Source organism: Epargyreus clarus, unplaced genomic scaffold (assembly GCF_041222505.1).
Source record: "Epargyreus clarus isolate Ecla_fem2 unplaced genomic scaffold, WU_Ecla_fem_2.2 ptg000023l, whole genome shotgun sequence".
In the NCBI taxonomy this organism is placed as follows: Eukaryota; Metazoa; Arthropoda; class Insecta; order Lepidoptera; family Hesperiidae; genus Epargyreus; species Epargyreus clarus.
In genome coordinates this window covers 4669371-4686453 of record NW_027332230.1, presented here as the reverse complement: position 1 = coordinate 4686453, position 17083 = coordinate 4669371, and the positions used below count along the sequence as shown (strand labels likewise).

General features: G+C 31.3%; 2 protein-coding genes and 1 long non-coding RNA gene across 5 annotated transcripts in view; 1 reads left to right on the top strand and 2 right to left on the bottom strand.

Annotated features, from left to right (window-relative positions):
* The window catches only part of scalloped (TEA domain transcription factor 1 homolog scalloped), a 90948-nt gene extending 84159 nt beyond the window's left edge, over nucleotides 1–6789 (bottom strand). Inside the window, exon 1 of one of the 3 annotated variants that reach the window (XM_073085878.1) lies at nucleotides 6621–6789. The gene's annotated coding sequence lies outside the window, so the exon portion shown is untranslated. Of the gene's footprint in view, nucleotides 1–6091; nucleotides 6424–6620 lie in introns of those variants that run through there. The other 2 variants (XM_073085876.1, XM_073085877.1) reach the window with 2 other exon arrangements.
* A 1146-nt stretch (nucleotides 6790–7935) lies between these two features.
* Nucleotides 7936–14235, bottom strand: LOC140751661 (post-GPI attachment to proteins factor 2-like). The gene is made up of 6 exons (XM_073085636.1): nucleotides 13815–14235; nucleotides 13611–13742; nucleotides 13355–13516; nucleotides 13128–13233; nucleotides 12390–12596; nucleotides 7936–11979 (listed from the first exon to the last, which is right to left on the bottom strand). The coding sequence occupies exons 1-6, from the start codon at nucleotides 13911–13913 to the stop codon at nucleotides 11849–11851; spliced, it is 837 nt and encodes a 278-aa protein (XP_072941737.1). The 5' UTR covers nucleotides 13914–14235; the 3' UTR covers nucleotides 7936–11848.
* Nucleotides 14236–14923: 688 nt separating this feature from the next.
* Nucleotides 14924–16380, top strand: LOC140751944 (uncharacterized). The gene is made up of 2 exons (XR_012103400.1): nucleotides 14924–15254; nucleotides 15760–16380. It is a non-coding gene; the product is annotated as an uncharacterized LOC140751944 (long non-coding RNA).
* The last annotated feature ends 703 nt before the right edge of the window (nucleotides 16381–17083 follow it).

Genomic DNA, 17083 nt, shown 5'->3' with positions numbered 1-17083 from the left:
ACTTTACGAAAGAATTTTTTATTTAAATCGTTTCAGTAAGATGTAGAGTCAATTTACAATACGTCACTCTTGTATTTGAATTTGTACAAATCCAAAACTTTTAAAAACAGTAAATTAAGTGTTTCCTTAATAAAATCTTCATTATATCTGTTAATACAAACAAATAGCGACTTGAGACTCTGCACAATAGGAAACTTTTAACAGTTGTCGCAACTTTTACCCGAGATTTTCTTAGTAGCTTAAATTTATTATTCACATTTCCTTATACCAAGTAATGGAATCATCTTCAATTTAGTCTCTTGTATTAAGAAATATAAAAAGCATTTCAACGTAATGTTTATCCACGCAAACACCTCTTGAGCGTGTAACGTATAAATTCAGAATGACACCAATTTCGTGCCACCATAATCCTCATTTGTCATTTCTTTGCAGTGCAAAATTAAGATAAATAAGAGGCATGGAGTGGGTCCTTTCGCTCAAATCCGCAGATCACGCGAGAAGGTCGGATGAGGCGTGCCGTTGTGAATACATTTGGACTATATTGCTGCAATATTACGGTCCATTTCACCGAGACAGTGATGAGGGTTCCACGCGAGAGTAATCCACAAATAGGAGTCCGAGAATAGAGCGAGGCTACTGGACACCCGTCGCAATCATATCTCCAGTCGACGCTGCAAAATTTTTCAACACTAAATGCCCCGTAACGAAGCGAGCGCAATTGCAATTGACTTCACTACTCTTCTTGGAGTTGTGTAAAATATGTTTTTGGTGAGCTATATTTCACGTGACATATATTTTAGGGTATCTATTATTTTTATCTTGATAGGATAAAAAACGTAACATAATATTATATCTCTCGTTCTATGATCTCGTAACGATTATACCGATATAAACAAAGGATTTGCAAAGTGTGAGGTTTCCCGACTCTACATTTGGCATAATTGAAATTATAAAGGTTTTATTAAATATTTTAAATGATGTTCCCCTTATGTTATATATTAGACAATTATAATAGAAAGTTGATGAGAAGTGTGAGAGTGGATGGGAACTAATGTCTTTCTATGTTTATTCATCGACTGCAGTCACCAAAACGCACAACCAAGCACGGTGACCCCTGATACCTTTTATAAGAAAGGCCTATATTCAGCACTGGCGTTCTACCGGCTGATACATAGATGATTAGAGAGTTGCGAGACAAACTTAAATTTCATAAAGCAGGCTAAATCATAGACAAAGAAAATATTCATAATTCCATTGCATTTTTCCCATATTTTAATAATCGCCCACCGCCTATTGTTATTCCACTTCTTTTATAGAAGAGTCACTCATTATATTTGAGCAAATAACATAATCCGTGCTAATGAGTTTTACAAAACACGTCATTAATATTAACGGAATTAAAGTCAGATATGCCGTAATGGCCGGTTACGTATTATTAAGGTATTTCGTAATGCGTGACATATAATGGCTTTGATTCGTGGTTGGGGAGTGTGTCGGAGGATTAGAGGGAGTGAACCTTTCGCAGGTCAATAAGAGCAGGTAGCGTAACCCCCGGCGGTCGGCCGCCGTACAATACGTTAAACCTTTCTCTATTTAGCGATATACCCACACAATGTGGACTAGCTTCCCAAATATTATGGACTTTATTACACTTGCTTCTGCTTTTATGTTTCTCGTTCCCAAACACTTCATCTATTGTTTTGTTTCCGTACTATAAGTTATCTTATTTGAGGTTTAAATCACTTTTACTACCGTAAAAATATTATTCAAAAAATTGCGTTAATGGAAAATATTAGATAATATTAGGTAATCGGATTAAGTTATAAGAAACTCAATATTATGAGTAATTTTACATCTTTTAATTAACAAAAAATAAGGAAGTACTTAGCAGACTTTTTTGTCTTCATAAAATAATCTAATTTTACGCACTAAACAACAAATTTGACTATACTATTGTATAAAATAAATGTTTATATGTCTCATTTCCCTCTTAATAATATCAAATCAATCTTTTCGGATATAAATATTTTACTCCCTTAAATAGTTATGTACACCTAAGCACCAATTTTGAAAATAAATACGTAGGAGTAGTTCTAGGAATTGTTCTAGATAAATGGGAGATATTTGACCAATAACAATGAATCAGCTGTAGAGGAACTACTAAGTCTTGATGACCATCGTCTTAAGTCTTAAGAAATTTTGCAAAGAGTGTTTTCGAAATTAAATGAAAAAAAATTGAGTATCAATAAAATTTTGGCAGTCATTTTAAGACTTTTAAACTACAGAAATAATTGTTAGGATTCTCAGAACACGGCTGTGAATCTTAGATAGTGTCGCTTTTCTTAGACAGACTACGTGATAAATCGTTCCAGATCGACCATTAGGTGCGAGACGCCGCGTGAGGGCTTGAGGTGTCAGCAGTTTACACGTCTTATTGCTTGTCGCTCTTAAGTCTTAAGGCAGTTACATACTTGTGACACTCGTTGGTACGCGGTGTTACCAAATCGCGCTATTTTCAACGCGCGGTACTCTGTATCGCCGTTCAGCTAAAGAAAGTTGTAATGTTAAATTTAGGCGAGCGATTGTTACATTATCGTTCGTTGCGTGCAACATGTATGTATCCGGCTTTAGCGTCGCCTGCGTCGCGACGCGCAATAAAAACATCAACTGTATTGACCAAAATAACTCTTGGCACTGATTCGAGAGACCAAAGATACGTAAGTAAGCGTTTCAATCTCTACAGATCTGTGAGTCGCACTTCGTGGTACAGGCGGACATCTAGGAACTAGCGCCGGTCGAGCCAACTTCTATGGAGTTTCTTATTACTTGCACCATTGATGAATTTCTTACAGTGAATTCAATTTAAATTCATACACCTAAATATATTTTTCCATATTCTTGTCACTGCAGCGTTAGCTTTGAATTATTGCAAAGTCCTAAATGCTTTTCGTTACATGGTGACTCAATTGTATTTAAAATATTTTAGATACAATTTTATGCTATGCAAATAACAATGAACAAATGTAGATGACTAATGCAATAAGCGAATTATTACGTGAATAGTACGTGCTCAACAATTAACTTTATATTTGGTTAAAGTCAATCGGAACGTTTGTATCTTCATAACGGCGTACAACAAAATTCAAAATTCAGCGTCTTTCCGCATCTGTCCAAATATAAATTGCCTGCTTTCAAGAAATCACTTGTATTTACAGGACTTGATGACAAACAAGGACAAGGACTTTTTTAAATCTAAAAATAAAACTCAAGTTAATTTTAAAGGTGATTCTTACAAAAACATAATTTCTACGATCTGACTTTATGTGTGTATGGGCGGCTATGACTAGCTAATCAAATTTTAACTCTACGTAAAATTCTATTTCATTTTTCACCATGCGACGGGACTTATGTTTATCTTATTTTAGATGGATTACTTAAGCTAATAGCAAGATAACGAATTTAATGAGAAATATATTGACAAAATTGCCTTTATATTCCGTTGAAAAGATTGTTATAATTTAACCGAGGTAACAATTACTTTTCAATCCTGATTATAATTACATTCAGAATATTAACAAGTAGCCGGGACGAAAACCTAATTTTTTTGTTTAGTAAAATCACTAAAATACGTCGTTTTCCTTTATCGATTACGTTTTTACGTCAGTAAACTAGTATAGTGTAGTCGGTAAGTAAATATTATTTTCGAAAGTAACACGTTATAACAAAACATGTAATAACACAACGATCAAAAGTCACATTTAACTTAACTTGGTTAAATTATTATAATAAAGTAATATATTTTGTAATAAAATAAAGTATTTTTAACACAGCCACGTCATGTTGTAAATTTATAGTTATCCTAATAATTTACCAGGTGCAAGCACATTTCACGACAAATTAGACAAGTTTGTAACTTTAGGATAATTTAAAGATTTTTTGAGTGATTTAATAACTGCTATTTCTAAGAACTTTTGGTGATTCAATATATAAATAAACCAATATATAAAATCACGTATAGAATTTTAAACGAGGATTCCCATCCACAGGTTTTATCACAAACGGGGCGAAAAATAGTAGTAAAATTTAAAACCGAAAATAGGTTGTAATTTACACATTTAGGAAGATGATAAAAACCAGGGTAATGAGTACCGTTCAAAACTTTAATAGGAGTTATAACAAACAATAGTCACTCAACTAAGTCTTGTATGATTTAAGACAATATCTTTATTTGACTATGGCTTAAGCCAATTTTGCGGAAATTTCGAATTATTGATTAGCTAGATCTTCGTGAGAAACCTGTGTGCGTTAAGCGGTTATTCCCGCTTTTTGTTATATAGAAGTCGGATTAAAATATAAAAATAGCTCCGATCTTACAATAGCTTTGACTAATTGTTTCGTCGAATTTAGTTTTTTAGTATTTGGGACTTCCATCACCTGTGACCATATAATAATGTATTAGAAATATAAGAACGCTGTCCTTTGAGCTCTGAAGGATTTTTTTATAAGCTCTGTAGTTTTATAGTGATCTCCTTCAATATTATTGTATTTAGTTACGATATTTACGAGAACGTGTAGTATCTTTCAATTTACTTCGTTTTAGTAGTTACAGCGTTACTCGCATGCCTACTCTAAATACTTACACTAAACTACAAGACAAATAAATCTCAGTATCGGCAATTAGAAAGCAATTAGTGAACTCTTAGTAGCAAAATAAATGATAAAAGAAAATTTCCTATTTACATGGAGCTAAGTTAATAATTTTAAGAGTCAGTAACGTACTATTTTATTATTATATTATATTATTTAGTTCCGTGGATTCTGATTTTTATAGCACCAAAAACAAGTAAGAATAATTTATTGATTTTTATTAGTAACATTTATCTGTTTTTAAATAAACCAATAATCTCGTATTAGTTATTTTAAGTAATTAAAAATAATTTATCGCATAAATTAAAAGCTTTTTTTTGGCATCGTACGTTTCTTTTTAAATAAAGTTTTTATTACGTATGTGACAAACCTGAGAGCCAATTGAGCACCTTTTTTTCTTCAAATGAACTTTATAAAATATCGAAAAAATCTTGCATGTTTGCGCTTTATAATTACTTTACCTATCCGGTCATTAATAGACTGGAAATAATCCTACATCTTACATAATTATTATATTTTAAGGTGTCCTCCTTTATAATTAATGATTGATATAAAAACTATCACCACTAATTCGATATAATAATGAATAATTATATACATCATAAACATTTGAAGACATTATTATAAAAATATACATTAAAATTTATGCACTAGAATTATTTAGGTTAATTAATGTGTTTTTTTAGTAAATTTTAAGATATTATAACATTGCTTAATGATATCCCATTAGATTTATTTTTTATGCGTTACTCGATTTTCAATTACATTATTTTATATTAAGTGATTAAAATTTAAAAATACAACACAAGGTAAGACGTTTTTAAAGAAATGTCTTATTCAATACATAATTATTTTCAGTAATTTTAAATTCGTATATACATAATATATTATAATTGTTGAGTTTGAAACACATTTTAAAAGAAACCAAGCAAGTAATTTTACGCGGGCTAGAATCAACTTGCGCGTAAGAAACGTTTCCATGAGGATAACAATCTAAATAATAAAATTTAAAACTACATATTTTCGTACAATTATTCGTCACAAATATGTACCTATGTAGTTAATTGCCAAGTAGTAATACAAAGACTTTGACTACACATCCACACAACACTAGAACTATTTTAATTTTAAAAATGAAATATAAAAAAAAAACATTTTTTTTAATTTTAATTTTTTTTTCTGTAAATATTAAATAATCGGTTTTCGTTAAATGCATTGTTTCCGCTTGATTATTTTCCAAATAAATATTTTATTAATTAAAAACTACTAAAAGTTTAATATTAAGACTTAAACTCAATAAAGATAAATATAGACATAATTAAAATTATAATAATTAACCGTTAAATATTTTTAAAACATCAAACAATGCACGATGTACGGAAGGAATTTCACAAACTATTCGAAGAATTTGTTTGTTTATTATTGTTCCAAATCAAATACTCACGCCTTGGGTAAAATTTCGCGTAATAACAGTCCATGTCACACGATAAGAATTTCACTGCATCAATACAAATTCCACTGTCAATTTGTTTACTAATCACTCGCGCATTACGAACAAAACGATTGACATTTCATAAAATAACCTGACAAGTGTCATCCCCGCGCGCGGAATACGTCAAATCGCATACGGTCACAAACGCGACTGAAGTGTATCACGGGCGAACGATACCATACCGCGTCTTTCGAAAATTGCGCCATCTCAGTAAGCACACTCAGGCAAATTCAACAACACAAAAACATCTTGAGCACACTTCATGCCCTAACACCTCTCCTAGACGTCCACATTTCAAAACTAGATAATGTTTACATCGCGAAATGCCGACACCCAAACGACCGGAAGTCGAAGCGAAGCAAACGCGACAACTATGTAAAATATTGCAGGATCGCGATCGCATTGTTGACATTCCCGAATAAAAATCACCAAAATCTCACTTTATTTGTATGAAAATCACATTAAAATTATTTTTACTTACCTAGTACGGAGTCCGAAAGTGTAGTGAAGGGACGAATTTTGATGAAATGTCAATTTCAAGAGTAAATTTAAAGAATATACTCTTATTGGTATGCGAAGAATGGCACAAAGAATCCCGACAACGCACGCGACGAATGCGCACCTCGTTTGCGCATATGCTGACACAACTTCACGGACGTTCCTCCCCTTGCCCCGCGCACACCCGGTTTTCTATAGTTGTGTGAGTACCTAGAGTGGTCAAACGAGAAATTTTGTATACGTATACACTTACACATACAAAGTTTTATACCTGCGTAGCTCCCGTTTGCCGCCATCTTTGTTCCTACAGAGAGCGGCGTTATTCTTGTTACTGTCAAAACACAGAGTGCCCTCTAGCGTGAAATTAGTACTAGTTTATAACGCCACAAGATGGCGTTGACATAATGGTTCCGATGAATGTATGCTTCATTTTATATCTTTATTTGCCTACTAACTTTTTAACTTACTTAACGTTGAATATTGTAAACATTAGAAAAGATATAAAAAAGATTTAAAATACAGTGATGAAATTTAAATGTAGGGTTAATTTTGCTACACTAATTCAATTTTCTTGTTTAGATAACGATTGTAGGAACAACCACAACTAAATTATTCCATCTGGTTTTTATTATTTTTGTTGCTTGATATTTTGAAGTATCGTTTAGGTATACGTATTTAAATAATTTGTACCTGTACAAAAGCATTACACGTCGTGTAAATACACCTTCATAAGGTTAAGTACCCCACGTAAGTACGTAAGTACATAAACTATCCTACTATTTGTTTTTGTGGAGAACCTTCGTAATGTTGCGAGTTATAAGATTGAGTACCTATTGTGTACCTGGTGGTAAAATTTGAAGGCTTTAGAACCGTTGAAGGTCGTAGAATTATTTGTGATTTGAGTCCGACACCACCGTCACACCTATTTCTACCGAATAACGGCAGTGTTAACCGCTGCTGTGTTCTGATTTGAAGGGAGACATACTTTTCCGAAATGTTCCAGGTTAGTCTTCAGGGGTAGCGGCCCATCTGTGACGGACCTTATGTAGAAATATTTCATCCTATCTGAGGTTGAATACAGATGGCAGTAACCATCAGACGGACTGCATGCTTGTCTGCTACTCCTGTATTATAAAAAAAACTTAAACCATGAATATATTTAAGCACTTACTTAACTAAAAACCAAAACCAAAAGAGTTTTTGTTTTGTTTCATTTAGGTTTTCAAGAATAAAATAATAACTTCAATAGGTTTCAATAGGTCAATTAGGTAAGGTTTAAAAATATACAAACACAACTATAAATGCTAATATTTTATTTATAACTCCATCCTGCTATTAAAATCTATATGTATACTTAAGAATGTTCTACACCATAAATCTACTATCAAATAAAAAGTATTAATTTATATAATATTTTAACAATATATTTCAACAGACTGCTTGATAATAAATAATAATAAGGAATAAAAATAAATGAAAACACAAATAATGAAAAGTTGGGTGTTATGTTATTGAAATCAACTTATAATATTATATATAATATAAGTTATATACTTAGGTTGCAGCGAAGTCTGTTATGTTTTATATGAAGCCCAGAGCCTCAATCATCTCCGTTAAAGTGGCACCAACAATTATTAGATCAGTGTTGAATAAATTTTCCCTAATTTCTCGAAAAACATGTTTATCTGGTACGTTATCTACGTAAATCCACTAAAACGCACACGCGTGCTTAAAGATACTAATTAGGTAAAGCTTAACTTGGGTAATGTGTTGTATTAATGAGATGGTATTGCTATATTCACACACTAGTGTAATGAAACTGGTGATACATACGTAATCTGTACACGAACATATTGTCACCTGTTTGTGGCACTTTTAACCCATATGGACGGTGATATAAATAGGTATTTTCCCCAGTTTCGATTTTTTTACAGTTGGTACACCCAAACGATAAAGGCAACTTGAGCCAAAAGCCACTTGAGCAAAATATTGAAGCATGACAAATTTCGCAATTTTGCGTATTCTTTAGATGCAAATGACACACTGCACACACATTTCTAATCATTCATGGCATTCAGTGCAAAATAGGCTTAAGATTTTTTGATACCTAATGGCAGAAACTCATACATTAAACACTTGAAAAAATGCCATTACGGGATATTAAGTAGGTAGCTTGTATAATTCGACTATAGGTATGTTTGAAATTTTGTGACATTAAACCAAATATATCAGAACTCAAAATTATTTATTGTGCAAATTGTGCTTCGTTGCAAATTATTGCAAACTGCCGCCAGTTTTTACCTATCTTTATTGTTCCGAGATAGTTAAGTAATATATATTATAGTTGTTGTTCTTACAGCGAAGTTTTTCCTACTGAAAACAAAAATCTTACTGAAAATTCCCTAAAGCCTTGGCACTCATGGCAGTACAGAATTTAGAAGGGTGCGCTAGTTTCTACGGGCGTCGCGCGTGTTACCGCCTACTTAGCTTACTACTAAATTAGAATCTACATCGCTCTTCTCCAATGTCCTTTCTAAATTTTAATAATAATAAATAAATAACAAAGTACGCCAAATTATTATTCGCAAGGCATTACTTACTTGCCTTATGGATTATGGATAAGGCCTGCATTTGCTTGGGTTGTGGTAAAATACCTAACAATATATAAAAGGAATAAACCATTCGGTGGGTAGATAAATGCTATAATATTACGCTCAAAATCCTAGAGCACACAATGATTATGCCAAATACATATTTGTATAGGTAAGTATTATTAATTTGAACTTTGACCAATTAACATTTATTTCAAAAAGACAACGGTCAATGTTCGACTCCCACCACAATATAATAGGCAAATATTTGTGTCTATGACAATTTTCAATAACTAATTATACCTATATTTAAAACGAGTACAACTCTCGACCCTTAAGTTATTCCTTAAAATTCGAATGCACTAATTGAATCATAATTGTACTTATCTATATTAAATTACATCACAATCAACATTTCTTATAAACTTATAGATATTGTAAGAAAATTTTAAAAGTTAATTGTATTATACATATCACACAAACTTTATGAATATAAAGGAATGCTAAATAGCAGTTGTGCGTAATTATAAGGTGATATTTCTAATTAAAACAAATTATAGTGCTACACACCTTACAATTATTGCACGAAATAAATAAATACCTATATAATAAATAATATGAAAAAAGGTTAAATAAAAAGTATACATATTAATTTAATAATAAACTTCTGTAATTACGTAAAGTCTACGTAAAGGTATCCAACGTAGGTACGCAATTAAAACTGAAAGAAAAGTTTCGTTTGCACAAATAGGTTAAAACAAAATTAATAAGTAGGTACCTTACGTGTCTTAGAAATTCAACATTCTAGAAGTTAGCTTATACTCATTAACAATATTGAATATCTTCGTGATATAACAAACCACAACGATACATGTATTAAATTATAATATTAAGCAGTTTCATCTAAATCTTAGTCCATTACAAAAGAAAATATTGTTTAAATTTTAAAAAGTTCATTGTTACATTACCTTCTATTTTAGCTCTATTTATTTTTTGAATTATTTAAAAAAGTACAGTAAATTAAAAATAAAATCATTAATGTTGCCAATGTAATCGACTTCCTGTAAACTCGGGGGCAAAAATATCTTAAAATTCACTTTAACATTTTTAAAATCCATTCGTTAAAAATATACTTATTAAAATAATTATGTTTTACAAATATTTCCCTTGTATATGAGTTTGGGTTCAATTTACTGAATAATTAAAAAAAAGAAAAAAAACCGACTGCTTAAAAGTAATTAACTGAAAAGAAAGTCATGCAGTCTCCTCCCACAATTTAAACGAATCCAACAACACCTCATATGTAAAAATCCGTCAAGCTGTTAGAACTGTAGAGCTGCCAAAGAATACATACTATACATACGCTCCAAAAACATTACCCTCCGCAGTCGAGTAAAAAAAAAAAAGAACTTAAGCATATACGGTGAAATAGTACTGATGCTAAAAAGTATAAGTACCTTATAGAAAAAATATTTATACACATTTCGTTTAAATATCAGTGCCTTTAATATTAGCTTCTTAATCAATATCGCTATCAAAGAAACGTCAACATTGAGGAAAAAATATCGGCACTTATAATTGCTTGAGGTTGACTTGTATCCTAATCTCATTTAATATCCTTTTCACCACAAAATCGTGTTTATATATGCTTCAAGCTAATTAAGAGAGATCATTTATACATTTATAACAATTTTAAAAATATTTATAACAATATTGCGAATGTAAACCACAACAAACATTTTGTAAACTAAAACACCGATAAAATCGCGTATAAATTTTAGAAGTACATAATTTGGTACTTAGTAATACTGAATTTTCTTTGTATCAAATCACCTTACTTTTTATTTTTGAACATTGAGGATCCCAATAGTCAATGTGACAGGTAAGATATGTAAGTATTATGCTGTATTATGTAAAACATAGATCTTACTTGATTTTTACAATTTGGTCCATTCAAGTTTGAGATTAATAATTCAAGAGTGGTTCTTATGATAATATCGGCAACATTTGAACAATCAATCAAGGCATATTATGCACTTCTTATTTTTTATCAGTGCTTTTGTTCTTTATTCTAAATTATCTATTTATATGTAGCATACCTATCGCCATATCTATACATTATTTACAGTCTCCGACATAGTTCAATACTAAAAAGGTCTACATTGTTTTTCTTCGATTAATGCAAATTTCGTTGGTCTATAAAAATAATACTTCGTATATAATTTAACGTCGTTATTAGTGGCAGTAGATAAGTTACAAAATTATCTGCTTGTATATGATGTACCGCATCTTTTATTACTTTCAAAAATGATTTTCATTCATAATCAATTCTTTTTCCCGTTTATAGTTGCGCATAAATATAATTCATTGTCAATTATATCGTCACCTATGATGTACCTATATATACTCGCTAGTCCCTTACAAAATAACAATAGATACAATCATAATATAATAATGTCAATTAAGGAATGCATGAGACTATGACATTCTTGATCACAGGTCAAGGCTGGGTTTGCTCAAACATGAGCATACCATTTTGAAATCTATGTATGATGTTAATACATTATAATCTAGCGTGTATATTTTGGCATAATTTCCAAGCAGATACCTAATGTCTAAATCAATTCTCCTTATTATTTGTAGGGCATATGACCTGCAATTCATGTAATGGAAGATCTCGAACCACAATGGCGTGAAACGCCATATTTGTTATAGCCAGGATGTATTCGCACACCGAAAACCACGTAAAAGCTGAAATAATAGGATTAATTGTAATATTTCTTTAATTATTAATGTTTTATTAGATTTGCTGATTGTTTCAAACCAATAGGAATAATTTTAAAAATACAAATACTTTTAAGCGAATGATTCTTATGTGTTTACGATAATTGGTTACCATAAATCGGAAAGCATGTTTTTCCTATTGCCTAAATATAGGGAAATAGTAAGTACTTGTTTTAATTGATGTTTCATGAGGCTTTTGCACTTGAATATATCTAAGCTACTGTAAAAAAAATACTCTTAGAGTATTTTAGATAACAATGATAATATAGGTACTTTAATCATGCTTAATTTTAGATGTATCGTTTGTAAATTTTCTACCTTATTTTCTTAGCATAGGAAATAGTACAAAGGAAAAAAATAACATATTTAACACTTACCTAGTGGCCGACATAATATTCGATGACATAAGAAGAATACAATAAGTCCGATAGTCGCGATAATTGCTACGACAAAAAGTATCCAAACCAGCTTATTGGTCCTTACTGGCTCTACTGCATCACTGGCTATACATCCAACACGCGCCCGACAAAGCATATGTAGGAGGGCAGCTACCATAAATATTATGAATATTTTTTCGTGTACGACTGCAAATTTAGAAATATTAATAAAAAATATTAATAAGAAATATTAAATTAAAAACTTGATCAGATCCAGGTATATTTTAAAAATAAAAAACAGTTCACATTTATAGCTCATACTACTACTAGGAGTCATAAAATTATTATGAATAGATTAAGTCGAATTAGGTTACTTATGAAAGGTAAAAACATACAGAAATGCGTTTTATCGATATCGAAGTAATATGGAAGTGGAATCTCGAGAAAGAAACACAATATGTCTAGTCATTTCTCACATGGTGTATATGAAACCGATAATCTTAGAAACTTTGCTTTTATCTTGATGATCCTAGTCAGTTAATGACAAAGTTATCCAACCGTTGGATCTTAAAACTACTAAAGGCTTTTTATAAAAAAAAACAATGCCATACACGAAAATGGACTCAGAGGAAGCCACACTCTATGGGTATTACAAAATGGGAATTCCCATATAGAATATCCGTAACAAGAATGTTTTAATTACGTGTATGATGGTTTACTGTATTTTAATATACTTACAATAGTTTTCCCTGTTAGAAACATACGTAACTCCAGTAAGAGCAAAAAGCTCTATCAAATTCAGCCAGTAACAAGCTTCACCTAGTTTTAATGCTTCTTTTCGTGCCTGAAATAATGACCTCTTTTACTGTACGAAACAAATAATGCATTTAAATTAAAAAAAATGGATATTATAAGTCTTCGAGGCATTCGCTCAATTAAAAAATAAAAATAATACATTTTCTCACCTTTACTTCTGTGATATGTAAAGTTCGCTCCTTATGGTAGTTGTAATAAAGCGAACCTATTAATAGTCTTGGTCCTAAATGATAAGCAACACATATCCTCCAAATATATCTTTGCGGGCTGATGCCCGTAATCGCACTTATTGATGGCACTACGTTATATACCTGTAAATATTTTATCGAATAAATAAAAGGTCATATTTATATATACCTTAATGGTTATCTACATATATTTATTGTATTATAATATTATACTTACTCTACAATGTGTTTCATGTATATCATCTGCCTGGAAGAAAGATGCCGTCACATAACAAAATATTAAAGCACCTAGTGGAAGCCATAGCGCAGCTAAGCATATTTCTTTTAGCGCACATGTCCATAGTAATCCCTAAAAATATTTTGTTATTTACTATATATTATATAATAACAATCGCACCTTGATTCACGTCATTTAATATACCTTATACTCCAAAGTTTTCACTGTCCTGGTAGGATTGTTTGTGCGGTTAACATCACGATTTATATTTGGCGACGACTGTACTTGTGCGTCATTTAACATTTTCTGTCCCACTCTTTACTTTATTCCATTTGTTCCAAAACTGTTTCAAATCATAATAAAATATTTCTGAGATAAATGTGTCAATTGAGTACCTATAATATCACATTATTTCATTACGCGTTATTTTCCTAATATCACTAGCTTATATCACTACATTCAATAACGCAACCGTAATTTTATATCGCTATGAACAAAATATGATTAAAAATTCCTTTGTGCTTGTTTTTTCAGGTTTTGTAAGCTGAAAGTACAATGATAAAATATGTGTGGTTAAGCTGAGGTGTGGATTCAGTGAGGTTATTTGGACTTGCGCATTGAAGACTTTATAACACCATAAGCCATAGGGAAATAAATGTTCTAGCTTCGATTCTTTTACATTTTTTTGCGAGTACATTACAGTAATATATTTATTTCTAAATCAAAAATATTTATATTTCAAGAAGGTAGATTTAGCAAGAATTAATATTAGTGATTAACTTTGATGTTCTATAAAATATTAAATGGGTATTATTAATAAACACTTAGCGATATTTAATCTAATTAAAAATTAATCATATGTAATTTTGAATCCTTATAGTAAGTATAAAAAATAGTTCAAATATTTCCGCTCGTGAGTTTCCAATTTCCATTACGAGTAAACATGGTCATGTCTATATAAGTTACTATACTCTTTGGTCATGTCGCAAGTTAGAAAAGTTGCACCACAGTGTAGTTTTTTTAGCGAAAGATACCTATTTGGTAGATGTTTTTATGCTTCTTGCTATGGTTGATATTATTATTGTAAAAAGTAGAGATTCTATGCAAGATTTTAACGTATTTTGTGTATCTATGTAGTTCATATTTAGTCTGTGCTCTTGTCATGAGTAGTGACAGTTTGAATTTGACTTTTAGTGCTAGTTCACATTAGGTCGGCCTGATTGTTCGCATTTTTGGGTACTTGACAGTTATAACAATAAAATATGAAATATGTTGGATATGATAGCTTATAAGTAAACATAAATTATGCAGTATTTTCTTTATTTTTTAATACGTTCTAAGTATTTTATTTTTTAAAAAGAAATTTTCGATTTTTAATCTGTGGATTTTAAATCCCAAAACGGCGACAGTGCTGCCTCAAATGTCATGTGACGTCACTACATCGAAACCAAACAAGACAAATAATAATTAAATCGTTTGCTGTTAGAGTTGGTTGAATTTATGTTGTGAACCGAAATGAAGCCATACTATATTAAAGCTGATAGCGTGAACCTGCTTAAAGAAGATCCATATATGCAGTGCAATAAATCAAAATGGATACAAAAACTTCCGTGAGGTAACCTATGGAAATATCAAATAAACAACGTAAGTAAAACATTCTTTATTTTTATTTTTTTTTTTTTATAATATAAGAGTAGCAGACGAGCATGCAGTCCACCTGATGGTAAGTGGCTACTGCCGCCCATGGACATCTGTAATCAACCCCAGATAGGATTAGATATTCCTACCTGAGGTCGGCCACAGATGCGCCGCTACCCCTGAGGACTAAGCTGGAACGCCTCGGAAAAGTCTGTCTCCCTTACCACACCCTTCAAACCGGAACACAGCAGCGCTTAACACTGCTGTTATTAGGTAGAAATAGGTGTGGCGGTGGTGCCGCCGGAGTCGAACCACAAAGGGTTCTACCACCTTTAATTTACATTTTACTTTATATTTACATTTAATCATATCGGACAATTAAAACATTTCTTAACTGACTTCAGACAGAAGACAGGTTGTCTTCAAGTGATTATTAAGATTTTTTTAAATATACTTATATTCTTATGTGAACTGTTTTAAGGTTATTAATTGGTTATATTTATATTTACAGATCTTCCCGACAATCGTATAGTGACGACGTTATAGAGTATGTGCAGTTTAAGAGGAAGGCAAGTTTGTGTTTCATGAAAAGTAAAAGTTGTCCTGAACACAAGGTACATCAATAAAAATGAAAATGTGATGACTGTCCTGCCTAGAAGAAGTGAGGAGCCAAAAGTTTCGAAAGTGGGCACCAGTCTGAAATACATAAAGTAAAGTACACGGGAAATAGTACTTCTTTACTTGCGTAACCTACCCAACAAGATGAAGGAAGAAAAGTGACCATACAGTTCCTATTATTTCATTGCAATTTAATTCTGAAAATGACAGTGATAAAAATATATATCCATTTGTTACGGAAAATAATTTTAGTAATGAAGAAAAGCAGACACGCAAGCAGCACAAAAATTTAGCTTAGGTGATCTGTAGTAATTATTGTAACTGTAACATATGATAAATATATACAAAAGTTCTACTGTGTGTACTCACTAATAGAACCATATAAACCAAATAAACAAAGAAATTGGTTAATAAAATACTAATATTAGCAAATCATGTATTTTAATTATACAGTCATGTAACTTAATCAGTGCACATGCACCATCAATAATAACACAGTCATGAAATATTTTAATTGTGTCCTATTAATTACAGAATGGGCCCTTAAAATAGAATTCTCATAGACGTCTTATAATTCTATTCTTATCATAGACATCTATATAAAATATTAAATATATGAATACTTCCACTTGCTGTTTTGTTTTGATTACGTCCCGTTCCAATGATTTGGAATTGACGAATCACTCGAGAGTTACTAAATTTATTCCTTTTCTTCAATAATACTTCTCTTACATAGATAGTATAAAATGTCATTGCTTGCAAACAGAGGATTTAAACATATAAGAATCTGCAAGTTCTTTAACGTTTATGAGATTTGGGTTTAGGAACTTGTATAAGCAAATTTGTTAGGATATTTAGCGATCGTACTTGAACACATCGTCACTGCACACGCCTTGTAATTTGACATTCTTGCAATTGTACTAATAAAAGTTAAATAATTCCTAAGATTTCCCCTGAAGTATGTGTAGCGTCGAAGTTTATTTCTATATTTTCAATGTGTTGACGTCACGCTACGAAATGACACTTGACCGCCTGTTTTGGCGTAACGTTCCGTTTACCGTAATAAAAATATGTTTTTTATTAATAAATAGCCCTTTTTTCGAAAAAATGATCAATGAAAGGCATATATAATACGTATATGAATTCATTAAAACAGTTTCCCAAAAAGTGTCAAGTAGCCAATTATGACCATTATTAATTATTATCAATAATCCATC